The 20,257-nt window shown below is 50.2% G+C and overlaps 1 protein-coding gene across 4 annotated transcripts; it reads left to right on the top strand.

Annotated features, from left to right (window-relative positions):
- Positions 1-51: 51 nt before the first annotated feature.
- On the top strand, positions 52-19,956 carry FAM234A (family with sequence similarity 234 member A). Of its 4 annotated transcripts, XM_077786810.1 has the most exons (13): positions 91-102; positions 2,438-2,483; positions 5,853-6,155; positions 7,247-7,363; positions 7,538-7,726; positions 11,257-11,387; positions 14,187-14,316; positions 14,774-14,912; positions 15,147-15,287; positions 15,621-15,699; positions 16,127-16,279; positions 17,055-17,157; positions 17,282-19,956. In XM_077786810.1, exons 3-13 carry the CDS (start codon positions 5,897-5,899, stop codon positions 17,488-17,490), a joined length of 1,650 nt encoding a protein of 549 aa, XP_077642936.1. In that variant the 5' UTR covers positions 91-102; positions 2,438-2,483; positions 5,853-5,896; the 3' UTR covers positions 17,491-19,956. The 4 variants fall into 4 exon arrangements, with proteins under 4 accessions (XP_021404267.2, XP_077642936.1, XP_077642935.1 ...); XM_021548592.2 differs by lacking the exon at positions 2,438-2,483 and having other exon boundaries at positions 52-102; XM_077786809.1 differs by lacking the exon at positions 91-102 and having other exon boundaries at positions 1,153-2,483.
- The last annotated feature ends 301 nt before the right edge of the window (positions 19,957-20,257 follow it).

The following is a 20,257-nucleotide window of genomic DNA, read 5'->3' on the forward strand; positions in this document are numbered from 1 at the left end:
GCCCCGCCGCACCGGCGGAAGCGCGCTCCCGCCGCCTGACGTCACTTCCGGCGGGCGGAGGCGGGATGGAGGCGGAAGTGACGGCGGCGGCGGCGGCGCGGGGTGAGTGCGGAGCGGGGCGGGCGGGGGGACCCGCGGGTGGCCTGGGCCGCTCCCGGCGCACCATGGCTCCTCACGCCTCCGTGGGTGCGCACCGAGAGCCCGGCCGCGGCCCCGGCCTTGTCCCCGCGCTGTCGCCGGGCGCTCGGCGGCGGAACCGGCTCCGGGAGCGGGGCTGTTGGCGGCCCGGAGAGAGCCCGCGGCTGTCAGCGCTCCAGCCCAGCCCCGCGGCCTTCCCTGCCGGGACGGAGGGGCTCAAGAAGTGTCCCCGGACCATAGCGGGAAGCCCGGGAGAGAATTTAATCCTTTTCTCCAAAGCCCCGTTGCTGCCTTGGACCCGAGCTCCTTTATCCCGAGGCCGGGCAGTTGCTCACGGTCTGTGCTGCAGGCAGAGCGAGCCCCTCGCCTCTGCAGAGCTCACACGCCCACAGCCCCAGCGCTCTTCTGGACAGGGTGAAATCCTGCTGCTCTTGCCCTCGGGAGCCCACAAGCACAGGGCTTCTTGCCGAAAGGAAAATACTGCGATGGGTTCAACTCCAACCTCACTCCCAGCCTTTTCTCCTGATTTTGTAAGGCAGAAACCTCTTGTGTAACGGCTGGGAGCAAGAGGGGCAGTCTGTCCTGCAGGGAGGGACTGGAGCCAGCCCTTCCTGGGCAGGATTGGACTGCCTGTGGAGCTGAGAGGCTCCCCTGGGATGGATGTGTGATGGGGGAGCTTTGCTCTGTGTGTGTGTGTGTGTGACAGAAAGAAAAATTCCATTTCTGCGGGGACCAAAGTAGTTTCTCTTGAAGGTGGCTGTGAAGGACTACAGCATCTGGAGGAAGGCTGTTGTTTCACAGAATCATGGAATGGTTTTGGTTAGATGGGACCATAAAGATTATCTTGCTCCATGGGCAGAGACACTTCTATTGGACCAGGTTGCTCTAAGCCCCATCCAACCTGGCCTTTCAACATTCTTTCCATGCTGCCATAAATCTCTCTAGGCTGTGCAGGAGGCAGCATGGAATTCTGACCTGTGGAGTGAGTGCCTCACCTAAAAGATAAACTTTTTCTGTCTTTTGACTAAACCCACGTGAAATGACCACAGCCTTTTCCAGGGGGTTTTTATGCACATAGATCTCTCCAATGTCCCTTGTGCACCCAGTCTCTGGCAGTGAGGGATGTCACTGTGCTTCTGAGGCAAGAGGGGAACCCTGTGGGTGAGGTGGGGGTATCCGAGATGTGGGAGGTTCAAGCACCCTGCTGACAGCTGCCCTTGGAGTTGGCACAAGGGATGTGCAGCAGTTGGTGAGAGGAGTGGCTTGGGTGCTGTGGAGCTTGTAAGCCCAGGGATGATAAATGATTGGTGTTTCTGCAGCCCAGTTATTGCTGGCCTGACCTGTAATCAGTTCCACACAGCTTTAATGCTGTTCCTCCTCTTAGAGTTTTGATCTTCCCATTGCTCTCATGGAAATAATACTGGGTTTTGTTTTGCTCTTCCCTAAACAGTTCAAGTTTCTGTATTTGAACTCCTGTCTGTAGTGAAAACTGCCCTGGGTAAGAGTTTTCTCCTACAAATGACAGATGTATCACAGTGCAAGGTGGTTGTGCTCTGGAGGAGTTTCTAATGCCCGTGCTGTGAGTGCTCTGTGGCACGTGCTGTGTCTGCACTGCAGGGTTAAATGTCATTTCAGAAGCACCTGAGGACAGCTCCAGCAGGAGAATCCCAGAATGGTTTGATTTAGAAGGGACCTCTAAGGCTCATTTCATTGCACCCCATGCCATGGGCAGGGACACCCTCCACTATCCCAGGTTACTCCAAGTCCTGCCCAACTTCCAGGGGTGGGGCAGCCACAGATTCTCTGGGAATCCTGTGCCATGGCCACACCAGTCTCATTGGTGGGGTTTGGATTACAGGCTGTGTCCTTAGAAAGGCCTTGGGGACATGCCAGGAGCAGAGGTGCCCAGTGTCAGACAGGGATGGTCTCCTCAGGTCAGTGTCCCCAGCCAGCCCTTGGCTGTGACCTGACGTCAGGGAGGACCTGTGAGCTGCAGATGACCCAGCAAAATTACAAGCTTGAGTGCAGCGTGCAGCCTGAATGTCTTGGAGGAGCAAAGCTCATTGTGGGAAATCTTACATGCTATTTCTTCTTGTCCTGATGTAAGTGGGACTGCAGAAAAAGGAACAAATGACCCGAGACTGAATGTCACAGCAGGTGACTGCCCAGCGAGCTTGCTGCAGTGTCACAGAATGCATGGGATCAAAACCCAACAGTCTGCTCATGGAAAATAGCTGTGATGGGAATGTTGCATCTTATTCAGAGCAAAACCTGGCTGTTTTATTTTTATTGATTGCAGCTTGGGGCTTCAACAATTTCTGGCTCACAGGAAGGAAATCTCGGAGGTACTTGAACTAACCAACCAAACAGAACCAAACCAGCCAAATGACGTGTTTGTGTTCCTAAAATGTCCATTCAGAACCTGATTTCATCATTCTGTGGAAGATAAAAACACATTGAACATCAAATCTAAGTTACAGTATATTGCTAGAAATTTTCTGTGAAGAATTGGTGCCTGCTGGCATTCCAGGTGATGTGGTTTGGTGTTTTATGAGTGGAAAATGAGTTAAACCTTTCCAGTGCAAGGATCCTTAAATGGTTTCTGTCACCAGTCTTCATCCACCTGACTGACTGAGGTTCTCTGTGCTTGTCAGGCAGTTCTGTCTGACTGCTGCTGATGGTTTGTCCCTTGGGTTTAGCTGTGCAAGTCTCTCTGGTTTGAGGCAGATCAGATCTGTAAATCTGCACTGTGGCTTCAGGAAACAGGACAGTGAAGGTGAGTAAAGCTGTGTTTGTCCTGTCCCTGTTGTTACTGTGGTACAGGAAGGGGTGTTTGTTCTCCCTCTGCTTGGGCTGGGGACTGCTCCCAGCTCATCCCATGGCTGGGGGAAGCAACTTTTAAAGCTTGGGAACCCTGGAGTCTGAGATGCAGATCCTGGCTGTGCTGCCACACTCCCTGGCCTGTGTGGGTTCACTTTGGGTTTGTCACATGTGTTTTCTAATTATTTCTCATTCTACAAGGTCTTTCTCCCATGTTTTCTCTTGTCCCCAGATCTACTGCATGTAGTGTGTGTTACACTGCAGCAACACAGAATCCTGTCACTTCTGCTCCCCTGAAAGGTGCCTGGATGGGTTGAACTTCCCAGCTGAGTTATTCTGTGTCCTCTTCCAGCAGGAGACAAGATGTCAGCTGCTAAAGGACAGTAAAACCATCTCAGATGCACACTATAATTTTCTGCTTGTCTTCAATTAAACTGATTACCAGCCCTCTTTGTTGTTTAGCTCGGGCCATTCCACATGCTGCCAGCATGTACTTTGGCAGCAGCAGGCACTGGGATTTCCTGCATTGTTTGAGCCTTGGCCATTGACCTTTGTGGTCCTCGTTCTGGCACCTCCTCTGCTCTGGCAGGGGTGCAAAGGGCATTATTCAAACCCTGAAAGAAAAGAGAGAGAATTGCTTTAAAGGCATTGAGAGCTCTTTGTGCTCGGTGGCTCCGTAGGGTCATCGCTGCAAAAAAGAGGGGAATTACTGGGGTTGGCAGGATAATTACAGCTTTTTTATTGTTCTCATCCCAGTCTAGATGACAGTGCTGAGATTTGTAGTGAGTCATAAGAATATGCCATCAATGCTGTGTTAGGTGGTGTCCCTTTTGGACAGAGAGAGGAGAAACCTGGGTTTGGTTCCTTTTGGGAAGTCCCATAGGTGCTGGTATGCCCTGGATCTTTCCCAGCTCTGTACTGGGAGGCTGTAGAGGTTCTGCTGGAGAGGCTGGTGGGGTTGTGCTGGAGCCCTGTTGCAGCCCATGCTGTGGGTGCTGGTTTTGAGAAGATCCCCCTCTCTGTGCTGCTGTAGATGGACCCTCCAGGGACACACGAGCCACCTGCCCTGACACAGGGGAGGCCACATAACTCACTCCTGCCACTGTCCCCATCACTGTGGCTGCTCCACACCAGTAAATCATTTGCTCAGCCTGTGCCTGGAGCCTCATACCTTGAACCTGCTCAAAGCCTGGTGCGGTAAAAGAGCAACGCTCAGCTCGGGGCAGAGGCTGAAAGCATCACTTGATCTGTTGTTCCACTTTCCATCTGGAGCCTTCCTACCCATCAGGTGCCTGCTGTTGGTCTGGGAACAGCCAGGCTTGTGTAGGTGTCCCTGGTGTGGCTGGTGGGCTGATGAGAAGGACAGATTAAATCCTTTGGAATAACATGCAACTTCTGCATTATTGATTCGTTTGCATGGTGTTGTGCAGGTTGAATTAAATTATCTGGAGTGAGATCCTGTACTTAATGCAGAACAAATGCCACAGTGCTTAGGCTGGAGGAAGTGCTTGTAAGTCCAGCAGGTTCTGAGGTGAAAGGGTTGACAGTGCCAGGCTGACCTGCTGATTCTGTGCCTCAGGCTTGCCTTGCCGTGGATCTGTCCCCTTGTGATTTGTACCCAGAAGAGAAGAAGCCTCTGCAGTGGGACAGGCACAGCCTGGGGAGCTGCTTGAAGGATCTGAGCCTCCCAGGGTGACTCATCTTGTGTTTCACAGGACCTGTAAATGAGTTTGGGTAGAAACATGAGACACAGCGAGCCCTGTTGCTGCTGGAGTTGAAATCCTATGCTCTGTACTGTGTTGGTGCTGACTTTAAGCTTTTTTCTGCTGGGGAAGTAAATGGCTGCAGGGGACAACCCAGACATGTGACTGCTGGGACACAGTCATGGAAAATTGGCTTGGTTGTCGTGGTTATTTACTCTGATATAACTTTTCATAACACTGTCAAGCAGCTTTTTCCAAGCCTACTGGAATGTGTTATTCTTTATTTCTTCCCTTGTGGTATTTTTTAAAGAAGCCCTATCAGAGAATCTGTATAAAACATGGATTTTTACTGTTGTTGTGGGTAATGACTTACAGGCTCCTCTAACTGACTAGGGCTCTTTCCCCCCCCCTCTTTTTTTTAGCAAATTAGCACAGAACCCCTCTGTTTATTGTCGTTGTAGCCCAAGGATATGATTTTTAGCAGGAGAAGCTAAAATAGCAGTTGTTAACTCTTCCAGTCTGATGAAATCAGATTTGCCTGATTTCAGTCTCAGTTCCTGCCTTGTTTTTCCTCTGGGGAGGGAAGTCATCACTCTTTTGCCTCCTGCAGGGCTGGGCTGCTGAACTTACCCAGTGGTTTCTCATGTAAGAAGGTGTTGAAGAGCTCTGGTTTGCTCCTATACAGAATACTCTGGTGTTTGTTTCTCTCTCTCCTGGGGAAGCTCAAGTGCACATTACAGTAGAGAACAGCCTTATGTTGGGAAATAAAGGCCACAAGTGTTTCCTTTCACCTCTCCAGCTCAGAGTCAGGCTGACATACATGGGAGGTGTCAACTAGTCTTTGCAACAGGAGGAGCTTTTGGGATGTTTTTCTTGAGGGAGACCTGCAGACCAGTCAGTCCTTTCAGTGTGGGGTCTGTAGCCTTCTTTGTCCAGCTCTAGCAGAGTTGATTTCCTCCTCTGGAGAAGAATTGGTGCTGTTCCTGCATTCCACGAACGCTCTCCATTGCTCTGTGTGGGAGACCTCCAGCACCAGCAGTGTGTTGTATCCAGCTCTGTGACACTACATTGGTTTGCTCACCTCCCATTAAATGTTTCCAGTGTGAATATCAGGTAGTAACAGAATCCTTTAATTGGTGTTTTAAAAATATATTTTAAAATATATTTTAACTTCTTTTTCCATTGTTGCAGTTGAAGGGGGAGAAGGGTGTCTGAATACCGATGAATGAGCTGTGATGGATAACAAGGACTCAGAAGCTGAGATCCACCCTCTGAAGACTGAGGATGTAAAAGCTCAGGAGAACCATGAGCACTACGTGGAGAGGAGGATTGTCAAGTCCTCAGGGCTGTCCCGGCTGTCCCGGTGGCGTACTGCTGCCTTCTTCATCTCCCTGTTCCTCTGCCTGATCATTGTCTTTGCTTTCTCCTTCATCATTCCCTGCCCAGAGAGGCCAGTTTCAGAAAGAACATGGTTCCAGTACTACAACAACGCAGGTGAGCTTGCTGCAGCAGAATAAATATTTACCAAGAGTCCTTTTCCTTTCTGTGCCATGGATTTGGGTTGTGGGCCTCTACCTAAGCACAACGTGGAGCCACACCTGCAGGGATGCAGCCCCTGGGAGCCAGAGCTGTGAATACCTGACCTGGATAAGCAATGGCCCATCATAATTGGAGTGGCCTTCCAAGAGGTGTTTACAGGATCTAGTGGAGAAATTAGATACTGCTCTGAAGTGGTAACAAGGTAGCAGGCTGGCCTCAATCACAAAAAAAAAAAAAAAAAAAAAAAAAAAAAAAAAAAAAAGGGTATCTGGGAATAGACCTTTGTTGAAGTTTGCTCTTTAAAATGTTCCCTTAGAGTTTGACCTGAGGTTGGAGGCAATTAGACATTTTTTCCTCTGTCTCTTTGATTTTCTCCCTTTTCCCCATGGCCAACAGGAAGGGGAGAAGAATAATTCCATCTTGTTTTTTTAATAAATTGCCCTGTAGTTATTATAGCTATTTTTATTCTGGTTGCTTTACTTGGCTCTTCAGCCTGGGTCCTGCTCCCCAGTGGCTCTGCAGTCGCTTCTGGGAGAGCTTTTCTTTAATCTTGTGTGCAGTAGGTTGTGCTGGATGTGCTGTAACTGCAGAGATAGTGCTCACAGCAGGGACTCAGCTGCGTGTGGTGCTGCAGACATGCCAGGTGCTGCTACTCTGAGCTCAGGAAAGCTGCTTTTAGCTGATAGAAGGATGGAGTATCTGGGTTTTGTGGGGCTTGGGTGGGGCTTCTTTATACTTTGAGAATAACAGCCCCACTCCAAGATCACAGCTGTTCTTTGTTCAGCATAGTTCAAATTCTGGCTGCTTGCCTCTTAAAAAAGACATCCTCTGGGGGATAGCAAATTGAAAAAATTGTTTGGCACTAACTTCCTGTTCTTGGTACTTGTGTACATTTTTTTTTTTTTATAAAAGCCAATTTGTCCTGATGTTACACTGTCCAGGATGGAGGCAGTGAGTAGGTCTCTAGGAATTTATGTTTTGCTTCAACTTTCTGTGCTGTGGGCTAAGAAAATCCTCACCAGAGCCTGGCTTGTTTTCTCTTGCAGTGCCCTATCCGTTCCTTGCTATGGATGATGTGAATGAAGACAAAGTCCAAGATGTGCTCTTTGCTTTCAAATCCAGCAGTGGCAGCAGCAGATTCAACATGTCCTGTCTAGATGAAGGTACCTGATCCAAAAATGCCTTCTAGTGAGGGCTGTCCTTTCTCTTCTAGTCCCAGTTAGTGACTGGGAGAGAAAACTGGGTGGGGAGAGGAGCTGGGTGAGTGCCGGCTCCTGGGTGGTGCAGGGCAGAAGGTGGGAGCAGGAGCAGCTCCCTGTGATGCCTCTTGTCCCCAGGGCTGCCATCTCCCTGTGCCGTCGTTGCTGCGGTGTCTGGCACGAACGGCAGCGTGCTCTGGGAGAGCCCTGCTGCACAGGACCTGCAGTGGCTGCAGTGTGGCATGCAGCAGCTGGGCACGGCAGCGGCCCCGGGCTGCCTCGCGGTGGAGAAGCCTCTGTTCCTCACAGCACTCAGCCTGCACACAGGTGAGGGCCAGCAGGGGATGGGCCACTTGATTTCCTCACCTGCAGGGGGGATGTCAGCGTGGCATGGCTGCCTGGTACATGAACAATGGGTATTTATGATCTTGGAAGCCTTGCCAGAGCTGCTTGCTGGGCGTGGGGGAGCACGTGCCCTCAGCCTTGCTGTTCCAGGGGTTTGGTGGGGGTTTGTGCCAGCCCCTGTTTCATAAGAGCAGTGTTCCAACAGCTTTTGAAACAGGAGGAGCAGTCACTAGCTGTGAGTGTTATTTTATACTCTCCAGGGTTAGACACAAACCTGCACCTGCAACGTTTCCCAGTTATCTGTGTGTGCCTGCCAGGAGTGCCTGCTGTGGCAGGAGGAGTGGGAGTTCTAGGCATTTATGATTTTGAAGTTGTCAAGGAGAGCACTTGGGATAAGTGCTTGCCAGTCTGTTTCAGTAGTCTACAATTCTAGCTCCTCTGGAAAGGTTTCTTCCTTTCTAAACTTAGAGGTGGAGAATTCATCATCATCATCTTGCCTAATGTGGGTGTACTAAAGTAGTACAGAATGCCTGTACTACTTTAGGAACAGTGATCATCTGGTGCACCTTGAACCCTCCTTGCTGATGAAGCCTAAAATACATTTCCATTTTGGAGGCCACTGTTTCAAAGGTCCAAACAATATATGTTCTCCCTAGGATCCCATCCTTTGTATCTGATATTAAACCCCTCACACCCTGTTTTCCAAAAATTGGAAAAAATAAATAGCAAGAGGTACAGTTCTAAGAAATCCGAGGAGAATCTGCTGTAGCTTTTAATTTCCAGTGTATAGATGGAAGTGTAGATACACATTGAGCTAGAAAGTTTCTGTACCAACAGAGACATCTTATCAGCATTTCCCTCATGCTTTAGCACAGGTTATTTTTAGACTATTAATGAAGTAGTTACTTTCAGGTCAAAGTGTAGAAAGTTGGCTGTGGAGCCAAAGGCTTGTAACTAAAGACAGCCATAAAGGCAAGTGTGGGGAGAAGGAGCTAAGCTAAGCTACAGGTCACAGTAATACAGCAAAGAAAACATTCCATAGATAACTTCAAAGCAAGAGAGGAAAAATGCATCAGATAGAAACGTGAATAACCCAGGAATTTATGTATTTAATGCCTTTTTGCTATTAAGTAGGTTAAAAATGGTTTCTGAGCTTTGCTGACTGGGGGTTAGGAGGGCAGAGCAGAATAAAATGTATTTAAATAGGCTAAATGTATTCAAAGAGGTGAAGTCTTAACTTACATCACAGTGTGCTAAAAACAGTAGCCAGCACAATCTTTAGCTGTTAATGATTCATCATCGAGAGGATTTGGTGAGATTCCAGGGCTCTCAGGCTGTCTAGCCCCTGCCTGTAGGAAGATTGAAGGAGAGATAGGCAGATTATCATCTGAATGTGTCTGATGTGGTTTTGATCTTTAAATGCTGATAAAGTTAGTGGTTTTTTTATCAGTAGAAGTTGTGTTAAGTCCTGCTTTCTTCATTGCCACAAGGAGTGACCAGAGTGGGCAGGAAGGGAAGTGTAGGAGTGCATGCTCCTGTTTGTGTGGGACATCTAACATTCCTGCTTGTTTATCTTACCAGCAAACTGGGACACATAGGAGCTTAAGATTAGCTGTTCCAGGTCAAAGCAAAAGTCTTTGTAGCTGTGTATTGTTCCATCTCTGCCATAGCCTGAGGCAGAGTCTCAAGAAAGAGGACAGGAGTAAAAGTTCTGTTCCACCTTCTCTCTTCACCTGATCCTCCAGCAGCCTGAACAGTGAGCCCTGTGGGTGGTTCTGGTCTCCTGAGGGGTTGGGCAGAAAGGGCACCGTGATGATCAGGTGATGGAACTGCTTCTGTGTGAGAAATCACTAAAGAAATAAAACAGAACTCCAACCTGGAGAGTGTCTGTCAGGGAGAAAAGTCTGTATCTGCTTGAATAAGTGAGAGCTTGAATAAGCGAGAGCTGAGCTCAGTCTTCTGAGTTCTGATTTTATTATTCCTTCCAGACCAAAAAAACCCAGCCCTTTCACCCAGGTTAGATTTGCAGTCTAGGCACTGGCCTGATTTCCATCTTGGCTCCTCTTGCCGTGCTGGTGCGGTGACCCCGGGCTCTGGGGAAGCGCCGTGGCACTGCAGATGTCACACGTGGCAGCCCCATCTCCTGCTGATGGAGCAGGAGGGAGCTGCTTTCTGTGCTCTCTGTGGGCTGGGTTAGAGTGTGGAAAACTTCTCAAGTGCTTGGTGTTGAGTCCAGCTCAGTGTCACCTGTTTCTCTTAACTCAGACTGTTCTTTTAAGAGAATAAGATATTTTCTCCCAAACTCTGCTGTCTAACCACCAAAGATTAGAGCCTTCTGCACTGACAAGTGAATTTCATTAGCCTGGTCTTACTCTTGTACCTTCAGACAGTCCTGAAGCTAGAATGTGGTAATTTAAAACTTCTCTTCTTCCTCTGCCTGCTTATTTTCTTCGAGGGCAAAATTCTTTGCCTTCCCATGATTTCCTAAGGAAGCTAGGAAATCTGCTCTCTTCACTTCACATCTGTTGTCATAGTAACAAATCCATGTGGTTTTTGCAGTGTTGCAGTAAAAGCTTTGGAGCAGTCCTACTAGAAATACAGCCTGCCTTAAATTATTGCAGACAGCATCAAGTAGTAATTCCTTGGCTTTCAGTCCAGCTGCCTTCCTGACAAAGAACAGATGATTACTTTGCATTCCTGAAATGATAATTGCTGTGTGTGATGCTGGGTAAAGGGGAGGGTAAACATTTGCCCTGGGAGCACCTAATCAGGCACCGAAGTGTTCATTAGTAGAAAAAAAAACCCAGCAATGTCCTCCCTGCCAGATTCCACTGCAAATTCCACTGGTCAGTGACTGGAAAGTGGCCCACAGCCATGGACAGTGGATAGATTGATCCACTCAACTGGGCTGGAGCTGTTGAAGGGAAACCCACACCAGCCACCCCCTGTTTCTTCAAAAAGCAAAATTTGTTACCTCAGTTTACAAGCAAGTTTGAGTGTGTGTGTTCTTCAAACAAGGGAGAGGTGGGATGTGGCCTGACTTGTGGCTAGTCATGTCAGTGGGGAAACATCTGCAGGAACATCTGCAGGAGGCAAGTTGCAGCAAAGAAGGTTCTGTCAGGAGTTGCAGCAGCACTGGTCAGAATTCAGCTGCTTTATGGTCTCAAAATGTCTGTGCAGATTTAAGTGCACGGCAGTAGGGATTTAGATCACAGCAAAGGCTTCTCCATGCCATGAACTTGCTGGGAAGCTTGTTAACCAAAGGCACAAGGGAAGCAAGCTGTTCTTTGTGCCAGGGTGTTTGGGTGCATTCCTGCAGGCAGCTAGGATTGCTTTCCAATGTAAGATGAAACTGTGGATACTGGGATTCATTGGGAATGCAGAAAAGCAGGGAAGTACCACATGATCAGCATAAATGTGGCTGGTCTGTGGTGCTGATGGGCTGGAACAGGAGCATTAATAACCTTTCAACCTAAGATGCCTTTTAATGACTGTTTCCCACTGTGTTCCAGGGGAAGTTCTGTGGAGGCAATCCCGTGACTTTGGAGCTAATTATACTGTGCTGACTCCTTTATCAGTGATTCCAGATGTGGATAATGATCAAGTTCAGGACCTGATAATCTTTATTACTAAAGAAGGCCAGGTATGTCATCCTGAAGCTCTGATAAGCCCAATGGCTGCCACAGAGGATGGCAGGAATGCTGTTTATTTCCACCTTGTAGTCTCAGAGGAGTGTCTAGAGGCCTCTGGTTTCTCTGGGTTTGGGGTGGGTTATTTCCCACCCTCCAGAGATGTACTCCCAAATCAGTACAAGTGTTTTATGGTTTAAAAAAATGAGATAAATCAAAGAGCTGGGCAGTAATCCCTCCCCCTTTTCAGTGTGCTCTCCTCACTGCATGTTCCTGTGCTGTCTGGGGAGTGAGATGGGGCAAGATGAGCTTGCAGTTTTCTGTTTCTCTGCTTAGAGAAGTGGAAGGGAACAAACCTTGACAGCTTTGGCTCTTAGATCAAAGCACAGCTGACAGTCAGTGCTTTTGTACCAGCACTGCCCTTTTCTGATCCCTTCTCTCTCTCTACCTGTGGTCTGCTTTGCACTGCTCTTCCCAGTGTCACTGTGCTGGTTATTGTGATCCGAGTTCATTTAGTGAAACAGCTGCTGGTGGTATTATCTCCCTCCAAATATTGCTTTTCCCATTTCTGAGAGGAGGAAAGTCATGTAGCTAGAACAGTTTTTCTGCTAAAACAGCTACTTCCATGATGGAGGGACAGCATTGTCTGCATGCCCAGTCTGTCCTGTCCAAAGCACACAAGTTACAGCTCCCTCTGGGTGTGATGGGAGCAGTGGGAGCCCCATGTCCTCATACCAGAGCCATGGAGTCATTAAGGTTGGAAGAGCCCTCTGAGGTCATCGAGTCCAACCTGTGACCCATCCCCGCCGTGTCACCCAGCCCAGAGCACTGAGTGCCACCTCCAGGCTTTCCTTGGACACCTTCCACAATGGTGACTCCACAGCCTCACTGGGCTGCCTCTTCCACAACCCTTTCTGGGAATAAATTCCTCCTGATGTCCAACTTGAACCTCCCCTGGCACAGCTTGAGGCCATTTTGCCTCGTCCTATCCCTGTCCCCTGGGAGCAGAGCCTGATCCCACCTGGCTGCCCCCCTGTCAGGGAGTTATGGAGACTGAGAAGGTCCCCACTGAGTCTCCTTTTCTCCAGGCTGAGCCCCCCACAGCTCCCTCAATTCCACCTCACAGGACATGTGCTCCAGACCCTTCCTCAGCTCTGTTCCCTTCCCTGGACCTGCTCCAGCACCTCAGTGTCCTTTTGGAATTGAGGGGCCCAGAACTGGGCACAGCAGTTGAGGTGTGGCCTCACCAGTGCCCAGTACAAAGGCAGAAGCACTTCCTTGGCCACCCTATGGCTGGTACAAGCCAAATGCCATTCTTGGCCAATGTCTTCCATAAGAAAATAAGGTTTTTATGTCCAAGGCATTGTTGTTGCCAGAGTCATCAGAAATTCTATCTTCTCCACCTCCTACAGTTCTCTCTGTTTTCTTTCCTCCTTGCTTTTGCTATCCCAGTTATCTCAAGACTTTTGTTTTTTTTAATGTTAGGCAGCCAAGAAAAGTTTGAATGTAGCCTCTGTTCTGCAAGACTTCCTTTTGATCTGTTTTCCATTTAAGCTCTCTTGCTATCTTGGTATGAAATCCCTTCCTCCCTCTGGATTTGGCAAGCACTCTGCCAACTTAAGGAAAGTATGTTCTCTTTTGAGAAATCACGCAAATGTAGGAGCTGGAGTGGAGCTCTGCAGCTTGGAAAGGACTGGTCAGAAGGGAGATTCAGCACTCAAGTAGAGGAGCTTTGTTGCTATCAAGGGCTGCAGTTGAAGGGTCAGGGTCTGTGTGCAGGGGGTTAGATGCAGCATTTCCAGAGAGTCCCAGTGACTCCTACCTGCTTCAAGCTTCAGCACAAACACATCCCAGAATATGTGCCAGTTTCGGGATCCATTCCTGTGGCAGCCCAGAGGGGTTGGCAGTGCAGCAAGGAAAATGTTGTGTTTTCTCACTCCCTCTGTAAATACCCCTGGCTGTCACTGTCCTGGGGCAGCCACTGGACCAGTGAAGGTGCAGCTGATCTACCAGAGCTGGTGTGTGTCTCCTCCCAGTGCGGGAGGCTGGGAATAGCTGGTGGATGTGCTCTTCTCCCTCTCCAGTTGTGTTCTCATTGTCCCTTTGTCACCTACCAGACTCCAGGTTTGCTTTGGGAGCAGCAGATTTCCTTTGCTTTCCCAGTCCCTCCCTCCCTCTCAAGGTAGAGGGAAGGGTTCCTGCCTGACTCAGCATGTCTGATAGATGCTGTTTCTCTTGGTCTGATGTTTTGTTTGTTCCTAAAGTCCATGCACTCCCCAGACTCTGACTGTTGTTCAGACATTAAAATCTGATCCTGACTTCAACCTTTATTCTCCTGGGTGAAAGGTTTTTAGTGGATTTTTTTTTTTACCCTTAAGAAAGAATAGGAAAAAAACCTATCAGCTCTTTTCTCTTCTTGGAGTCTAAGGAGGAGTAGATTAGGGCATTTAAAACATTTAGTGGAGCTGCCATTTGAAGCCAGGTTTCCCATGTCCATATGCTGCATTGTTACTGACATTAAGTCATCTCCATCTTAGTCTTGAATGGATCTTTTCTGGGGCTGCTGTGCCACAGTCTCAGTCTGTAAGGAGGAGGGTGAGTGACAGAGGTAGCAAATTCTCTGAGCAGGTGGCTGTGCTGGAAATGGTTTTCAAACTTCCAGAAGAATTCAGAGCAGAGCTGTCACCAAACTCATGCTCACTCCTCCAAAACCAGGGAGAGACTTCCCATCCGAGCCTGTGCTGCTCCCAGTCAGTTGCTGTTCAGCACCAGCTTTAAGCTTGTTGGTTGTCTTTAATCCCTTCCCTGTGCAGGTGAAGGTCTCCATCCATTCAGGAAAAACTGGCCAGCAGATTGGCTCCGTGGGCAGCCTCAGGGTGGATGGCATCGCTCGCTACGTCAGGCTGCAGCTGCGCTCCTCCTCCTACTTCCTTTTCTACACAGGTACAGCTCTGCTTGGGAACTCAGTCTGCAAGAGTGATTGTAGCTGAGAGCAGGGGTAGTAAACATCATCTGAGAGTGTGTTTTGCATTCTTACAAGCTGTGTGGAGCTTTCACCTCGTCAAAGAGCTGTTCGGGACTGGGAGAAGGGGGGGCCTTCTGCTTAAACTGCAGTTTGTTATCTACTGTAGTGATTTTATTTAACAAATGTCAAGCATGAAAGGATTAGGCAGTCATTTATAGCAAATGATTACTGTGGAACACTTGGATTATGAACAGATAAAATGTTAAAAGCATTCAATAGCAGGCTTGAGCCTCAAAATACCACTACAACTCTATGATGCAAGCCCTAAAAATAAAGTTGATCTGACAGATCTGGAAAATCATAGAGTTCAGAGCAAGGGCAGTATAACTTATATCTCTCATTCTTGCTTCTTTTTTATTTATTATTTTTACACAGAGAACTCTCTCTATGCATATTCCCTGGAAGATCTGTGCAGAACAGTAGTTGGGGTGGAGGTTAAGCACCTCAACTTCCAGCCAGATTCTCACTGGGAGAAGCACGTTGACCACACCACGCACCGCTTATCCCCTCTCAGGTGTGAGGTTGTCTTGGAGGCTGGTGGAGTGGGGGGTGCTGGTGTTCCTGACAGGATGGCTTGGTGGGACTTTGTTCTCTCCTGGCTGTGTGAATTTTGGACTAGGAGCACATCCAGAGTTCAGGACAAGGGTTGGTGTTAATGGCTTCATCAGGGTTTCACAGAAAAGCAGAGAAAGCACGTTGAGGTTTCCTATTTGGATTTAAGCTTAATCATTTCTCTGTCCTTGTTCAGATTTGAAAACATTCACTACCTGGCAAAAGTTCCTGGGCACTCAAGGGACAACATCTTGGTTGTGGACTCGGAGATGGCTACACTGATCAACACAAAAGATCTCCACACTGTGTGGACCCTCAATGTGTCCCGTCTTTTGAGGTAGTGTTCTCAGTGTGGGCTAGATGTGGCATTTCCAGATTCCCAGCAACAGCAGTGTCCTGGCAGATGCAATTTTTTTTTGGCCTGGGTCATATCTTGATCTTGCTCGCTGTGTTAGGAGCTGCTTCAGGAGGGAGGAACTTTGCTTCCTCATTTTGTGCCTGCTGTGGTGTAGCTGGGCTCAGAGGTGGGGTGGTACCAGGCCAACTCAATGTTGTGGCAGTCAAGTCTCTTACCAGGGCAGGTGTGGGAGGATAGAGGAAACTGGGAAGGCAAAGTGTGCTCAACCATCAGGGTGGGTTCAGATGTGTCCCTGCTCTTTCTCTCCCCCAGTGAGCCGCTGCTCGGTTACTACAAACCTGATGCCCATGTTGTAGTCCTGGAGAGTGAAATTGGACCCAACAGGAAGAAGGTTTGGGATTCCTTCCTTTTAACTTCCCATTTCTCTTTATGTCACAGCTCAAGCAGGAATTGAGCCAAGGACAGCTGGTGGGATGTGTTCCCTCTGGCTGATTTTAGGAAGCTTTAAGCTGTGAAAGGATCTCTTTCAACAGGTTATTGAAGCCAGCTCAGGCACTTTAATTCTCTTCTCAGCAAGAGGCTTCAATGACAGAACTCTGAACCCCTTGAAGTAGCTGCAAAACTTGTGATTTTACTCTAACATGGCCAACCCCAGGTCTCACAGCTCTGTGATGCTCTGCTTCACATATTTCCTCATCTTCCCATGTGTCACATACTTCTTCCCATAGACAGTGTGAGGAGAGACAGCTGACCTGACTTCTCTCTCATGGCTCGTGAGATGCCTTTGTCATGAGTTCCTTTTCTTTCTTCCCTGCTAGGTTATGATTGTTGAGAGTGAATCTGGAGCAGTCCAATGGGAGCTGAAGCTGAACTCGGGACCAGGGAGCCCTGGCCCAGCCACGCTTTCCACTGCGGATCACCGCTCTGCCTTCCTCATGTGGGGAGACTTCCAGGAGCCAGGCAATGAGACAGTGAGTGCTGCAGCTGAGGGCTGCTCTTCTCCAGGCTTTGGGCCAGAATTGGCTGGAGTTACCCCTTCTCACAGCGTTGGTAATTCCATCTCTCTGTGCCACTGACACTGCAGCCTCGGGCACTGGGTGTGGGGTCAGTGTCCACAGCTGTGTCCCTGCAGGTGGTGGCACCGGCAGCTTTTGTCATCCTCAGCCTGGTTGCGTAGAGAAAATGGAATTGGTGACTCTGTGAGCAAAGTCACTGCCCTGCCTTGGTGTGGCACTGTAGGTGAGGTGGGAGGCTTCTGGCCTGGCACCTCTGGAGTTGCTGCTGTTTCCCTGGGAGCCTCCCATGGCAGCATTGCATGCAGTGATCTCTGTGGCCGTGTGAATGTCCTCTCTGTGCCCCAGGCAGCCTCAGTGCACAGCTCAGCTGCTTGCAGGGCCCTCGGGGCAGTGACAGGCAGCACTGGTGACACTTCGTGTCTCAGAGGCTGCTGAAGCACCAGCTGAGCTTCCTCTGCTTTCCTTGCTTGCTCTGCCAGCCATGAGGCAAAAATCTGCCTCCTGCCTGCAGCAGGCAGGCCAGCTATTTGCAGGAAGCCTGGGGTGGGAAGGAGAGCAGTAAGCAAAATCCCAGCACTTGTCCTAATGGCATCGGTCAGGATGAGCTGGGCACGGACGAGTGTCTGGCTGGGTGTATCCTGTCAGGTGTAGTAATAGCTGAGCCTGGTACTGGTGTTGTCTCTGGGATAATGTGTGAGTCCATGTCCTGACAGTGTCCTGTTGTTTGCAGAGACACAGAGCTCCTCTCCAGAAGCTGTACCTTTTCCATCCTTCCTACACTACTGTCCTGTTGGAGCTCCGCAACAGCACCGACCAAATCATTGCTTTCACTGGTAAGTCCCCTCCTTGCAGCCCTCAGTGAGGAGCTGCAGGAGGACACTGGTCCCTCCTGGCCCCTTTGGGGGCTGTGCAGGCAGGGAAGGCTGAGCCTGGGTTTCCGTGTGCTCCGCGTTGCAGCGGCGCTGTTCGAGCGGAGCCGCCACGCCTGCTACGTGCTGCTGCGGGGCCCCCGGCCCGGCCAGGGGCCAGGCCCCGTGTCCCTGATGAAGAGGAACCTGAAGGAGGATGTGGCAGTGAGCAGGGTGGTCTGGCTGCGCCCCACGGGGGACGAGGAGCAGCACGTGCGGGACCGCCTCTACAGGATGCGATTCCAGAGCCGAGACTGAGCTGGCCGAGGGGCGGGGAACGGGGAGAGGCTGCCCTGCTCTGCAGCCGTGCTCTCAACAAGCCCAGAGCCTGCATTCCCATGGGAAGCTGCCTTTCTTCATCTGCAAACCAAAGCGTGGCTGGCAGGGAAGCACTCCCAGTGTTGCTGTGGGGGCAGCTGCCAGAGTGTCCATCCTCAGAGCTGATGGGACTTCAGTGCTTGGCCACCACTCAAGTGTCATCAGCTCAGGAAGGGGGGCTTTCCCCTCCATCCCTCTGTGCCTGCAGAACTGTGCTGACTCAGGAGTGTGTCTGGAGGAAAACATGTACTTGCTGAGGTGCCAGAATTGATGATTTCTGGGATGTCTGAGAAGTGGAGTTGGATGTCTGGGAATTGGAGTTTGCTGTGTGCTGTTTGCTGTTAGATTTCCTTTCTGAGTCAGCTGTCCTGGCTGGGGAGGGGTGCTTGGCTGCAAGTTGATTTGCAATTACCCTCTCCTGGATTTGAGCTGTGCTTCAGTAGTGGAGGGGGTGTGTGGTGACCCCAGCCATGGCTGTGGTGTGTCTGGTGCCACTTGGGCCAGCAAAGCACAGGTTAAAGTGTCATTCTACTCAGCAAATGGCCTTTTCTCCCAAGAACAGCCCCATGTGTCCTACTCTGCAGTCACCAGCCTACTTGTGTCTGTGTCCTCTGCTGCTTCTTTCCCAGCCAGGCTGTGCAGTGTTGGTGGCACTGAGAGGGAGCTGGTCTCCCACCTGATGGATGCATCAATGTTCCTCCCTTCCCTCAGTCTGCTTATAGGTGGTGAGAGATCCACCCTGAGCCCAGGCTGGCTGGTCCTTGGAGGTACCACCACCACCTCTCCAGAGGATCTGGCTTGAGTAGAATTGCACTTTAACCTTTTCTGGGATCTGGGATTGCTGCTCTGGGAAGCCCTGTCCCCAAGTGGCAGTGCCAGCACCCTGCTCCTTCAGCTTTGCAGCTGCGGAGGAGCCTTCTCCAAGCACTGTTCCTGCTGCCAGGAGGTGAGCAGGAGCTCTGTGCTCCTCCCTGCCCTTGGAATTGAAGTGATGCTGGGTGAGGATCCTTGAGCTCTCTTCTCTCTGCCCCACCTGGTATCCCGAGGGAATGGGACTGGTTGCTGTGTGAAGATGACATGTTTGTCCTGGAGATCTGTGTAGCACCGTGAGGTGTTTGCTCTGCCCTGTCCTGCTGGGTGCCAGTGCAGGCTGTAGAAACAAGGTGCAGAGCCTTGAAAAGAGTTTGAACCAGCTACTCAGTCCTGAAAATAAAAATAGGCCTAAAAATAATAACTTCTCTCAGGCTCTGCAGTGCTAGAGGGGGTTTGGCCAGTGCCTCCCTCCCTTCTGACTCTGACAATGGGGGATGTGTAGAAACACTGTAGGATGGGAATGTGCAGCATCAGGCATCAGCTCTTCAGCCACTGCTGAGCCCGAAGGTGCCCGTGGCAGCTGCTGTCACCAGCTCACAGCACAGCCCCAGCCCTCCCAGGCTGGCAGCACAGGGAGCTGGGCTGCCTGGACACCTCCTGCTTCCAGCTGTGGCTGCCTGAAGGGTGCCTTGTCTCCCTCTGCCCCATATCCTGGGCAGTCAAGGGAGCCAGTCTGGGGTGTCCAGCTGTGCAGGAAGCCAGGGATGCTCTCAAGAGTGCTCCCCAACCTTCAAAGCACCCTGGGCTCAAAATGATGGGGTTGCCCCTCTGCCTCTCTTCCCAGCTGTTTTCTGAGGGAATGTAGAGTGCAGGGAGGTTCCCCAGCTGTGTCCCCCAGCTTGGGTTTCCTCTCTGCTCAGCACCTTAGGCCTGACAGCCCCCCCAGGTCTCTGTGCCAGTGTTGCAGCCATAAGAGGGCTGGATTGAGGCTGCCCTTCAGCCAGCTGGGGCAGGGCACAGGGCAGGGGACCCTCAGGCTTGCACTGTAGTCCAGCCTGAGTGCTGGATGTGGATTGTTTCCTGCTGAGATTCCCGTGGCCAGGAGCAAGGGGAGTGCCTGGGGTACAGCCAGGGCTGCACTCTCACTGCACTCTCCCTCCTCTGATCCCTACCCAGACCTGACCCTCCCATAGGCACACTGAATGTTCCTTGAGGGGAGCTGGATTTTCAGCTCTGGAGCTTTCCTGGCTTTAAGTTGTCCAGTAATGTTTCTGGACAGTTTGGAAATGCAGATTTTGCCATGGCAGCTCAATGAAATGCATCAGTGCCAAACCAGCACCTTCTTAACAAAACCAGTCTGTTTTCAGCTTATTTCCTGTGTAATTGGTTTTTTTGCAGTGTTTAATGAATGACTTTGTGCCTTGATTCAATAACTCAACTGGGTGGCAATGGCTATATCACTGTGTTATGTTAGTGTGGTTTTTAACACTGAGACTGTTTGGTTTGGTTCTTTAACTTATTGCAAATTGTGCTGTACAGGACTTGCTCTAACCGGAATGGTTTCAATAAATCCTCTTTTGCATTGTTTGTAAATGGTGCCCTGCTTGTTACACAAGACTTGGACATTTTTTGACAGCCCCTTGAGTGACCTGCCCAAGGCAGAACCCCTGTCCTTGGAGGGATCAGGAGTGCTGGTGATGCTTTGATGGCTGAGGTGCTGCCTGCTGCGGGCAGGTGATGGGAAAGGGAGAAGGCAGCGTGTGGAGAGAGGCTGGAGTTAGATAACAAGGCTGGGCCAGCCCATCCCTACCCCCTGCCTGGGGCTGTGACCTGCTTTTACACCCCAGATTCCCTCTGCAGTCCATCAGCACGAAAATCTCATGCCGGGGTTTGG

Source organism: Lonchura striata, chromosome 16, assembly GCF_046129695.1.
Source record: "Lonchura striata isolate bLonStr1 chromosome 16, bLonStr1.mat, whole genome shotgun sequence".
NCBI classification, from domain to species: domain Eukaryota; kingdom Metazoa; phylum Chordata; class Aves; order Passeriformes; family Estrildidae; genus Lonchura; species Lonchura striata.

Bases quoted from the DNA above. Each gene is read 5' to 3' on its own strand.
- FAM234A (XM_021548592.2), top strand. From the start codon at position 5,897: ATGGATAACAAGGACTCAGAAGCTGAGATCCACCCTCTGAAGACTGAG. The intron at 11,388-14,186 runs GTATGTCATCCT...TTCCCTGTGCAG, and splicing joins TTATTACTAAAGAAGGCCAG to GTGAAGGTCTCCATCCATTC. The intron at 14,913-15,146 runs GTGTGAGGTTGT...GTCCTTGTTCAG, and splicing joins CACCGCTTATCCCCTCTCAG to ATTTGAAAACATTCACTACC.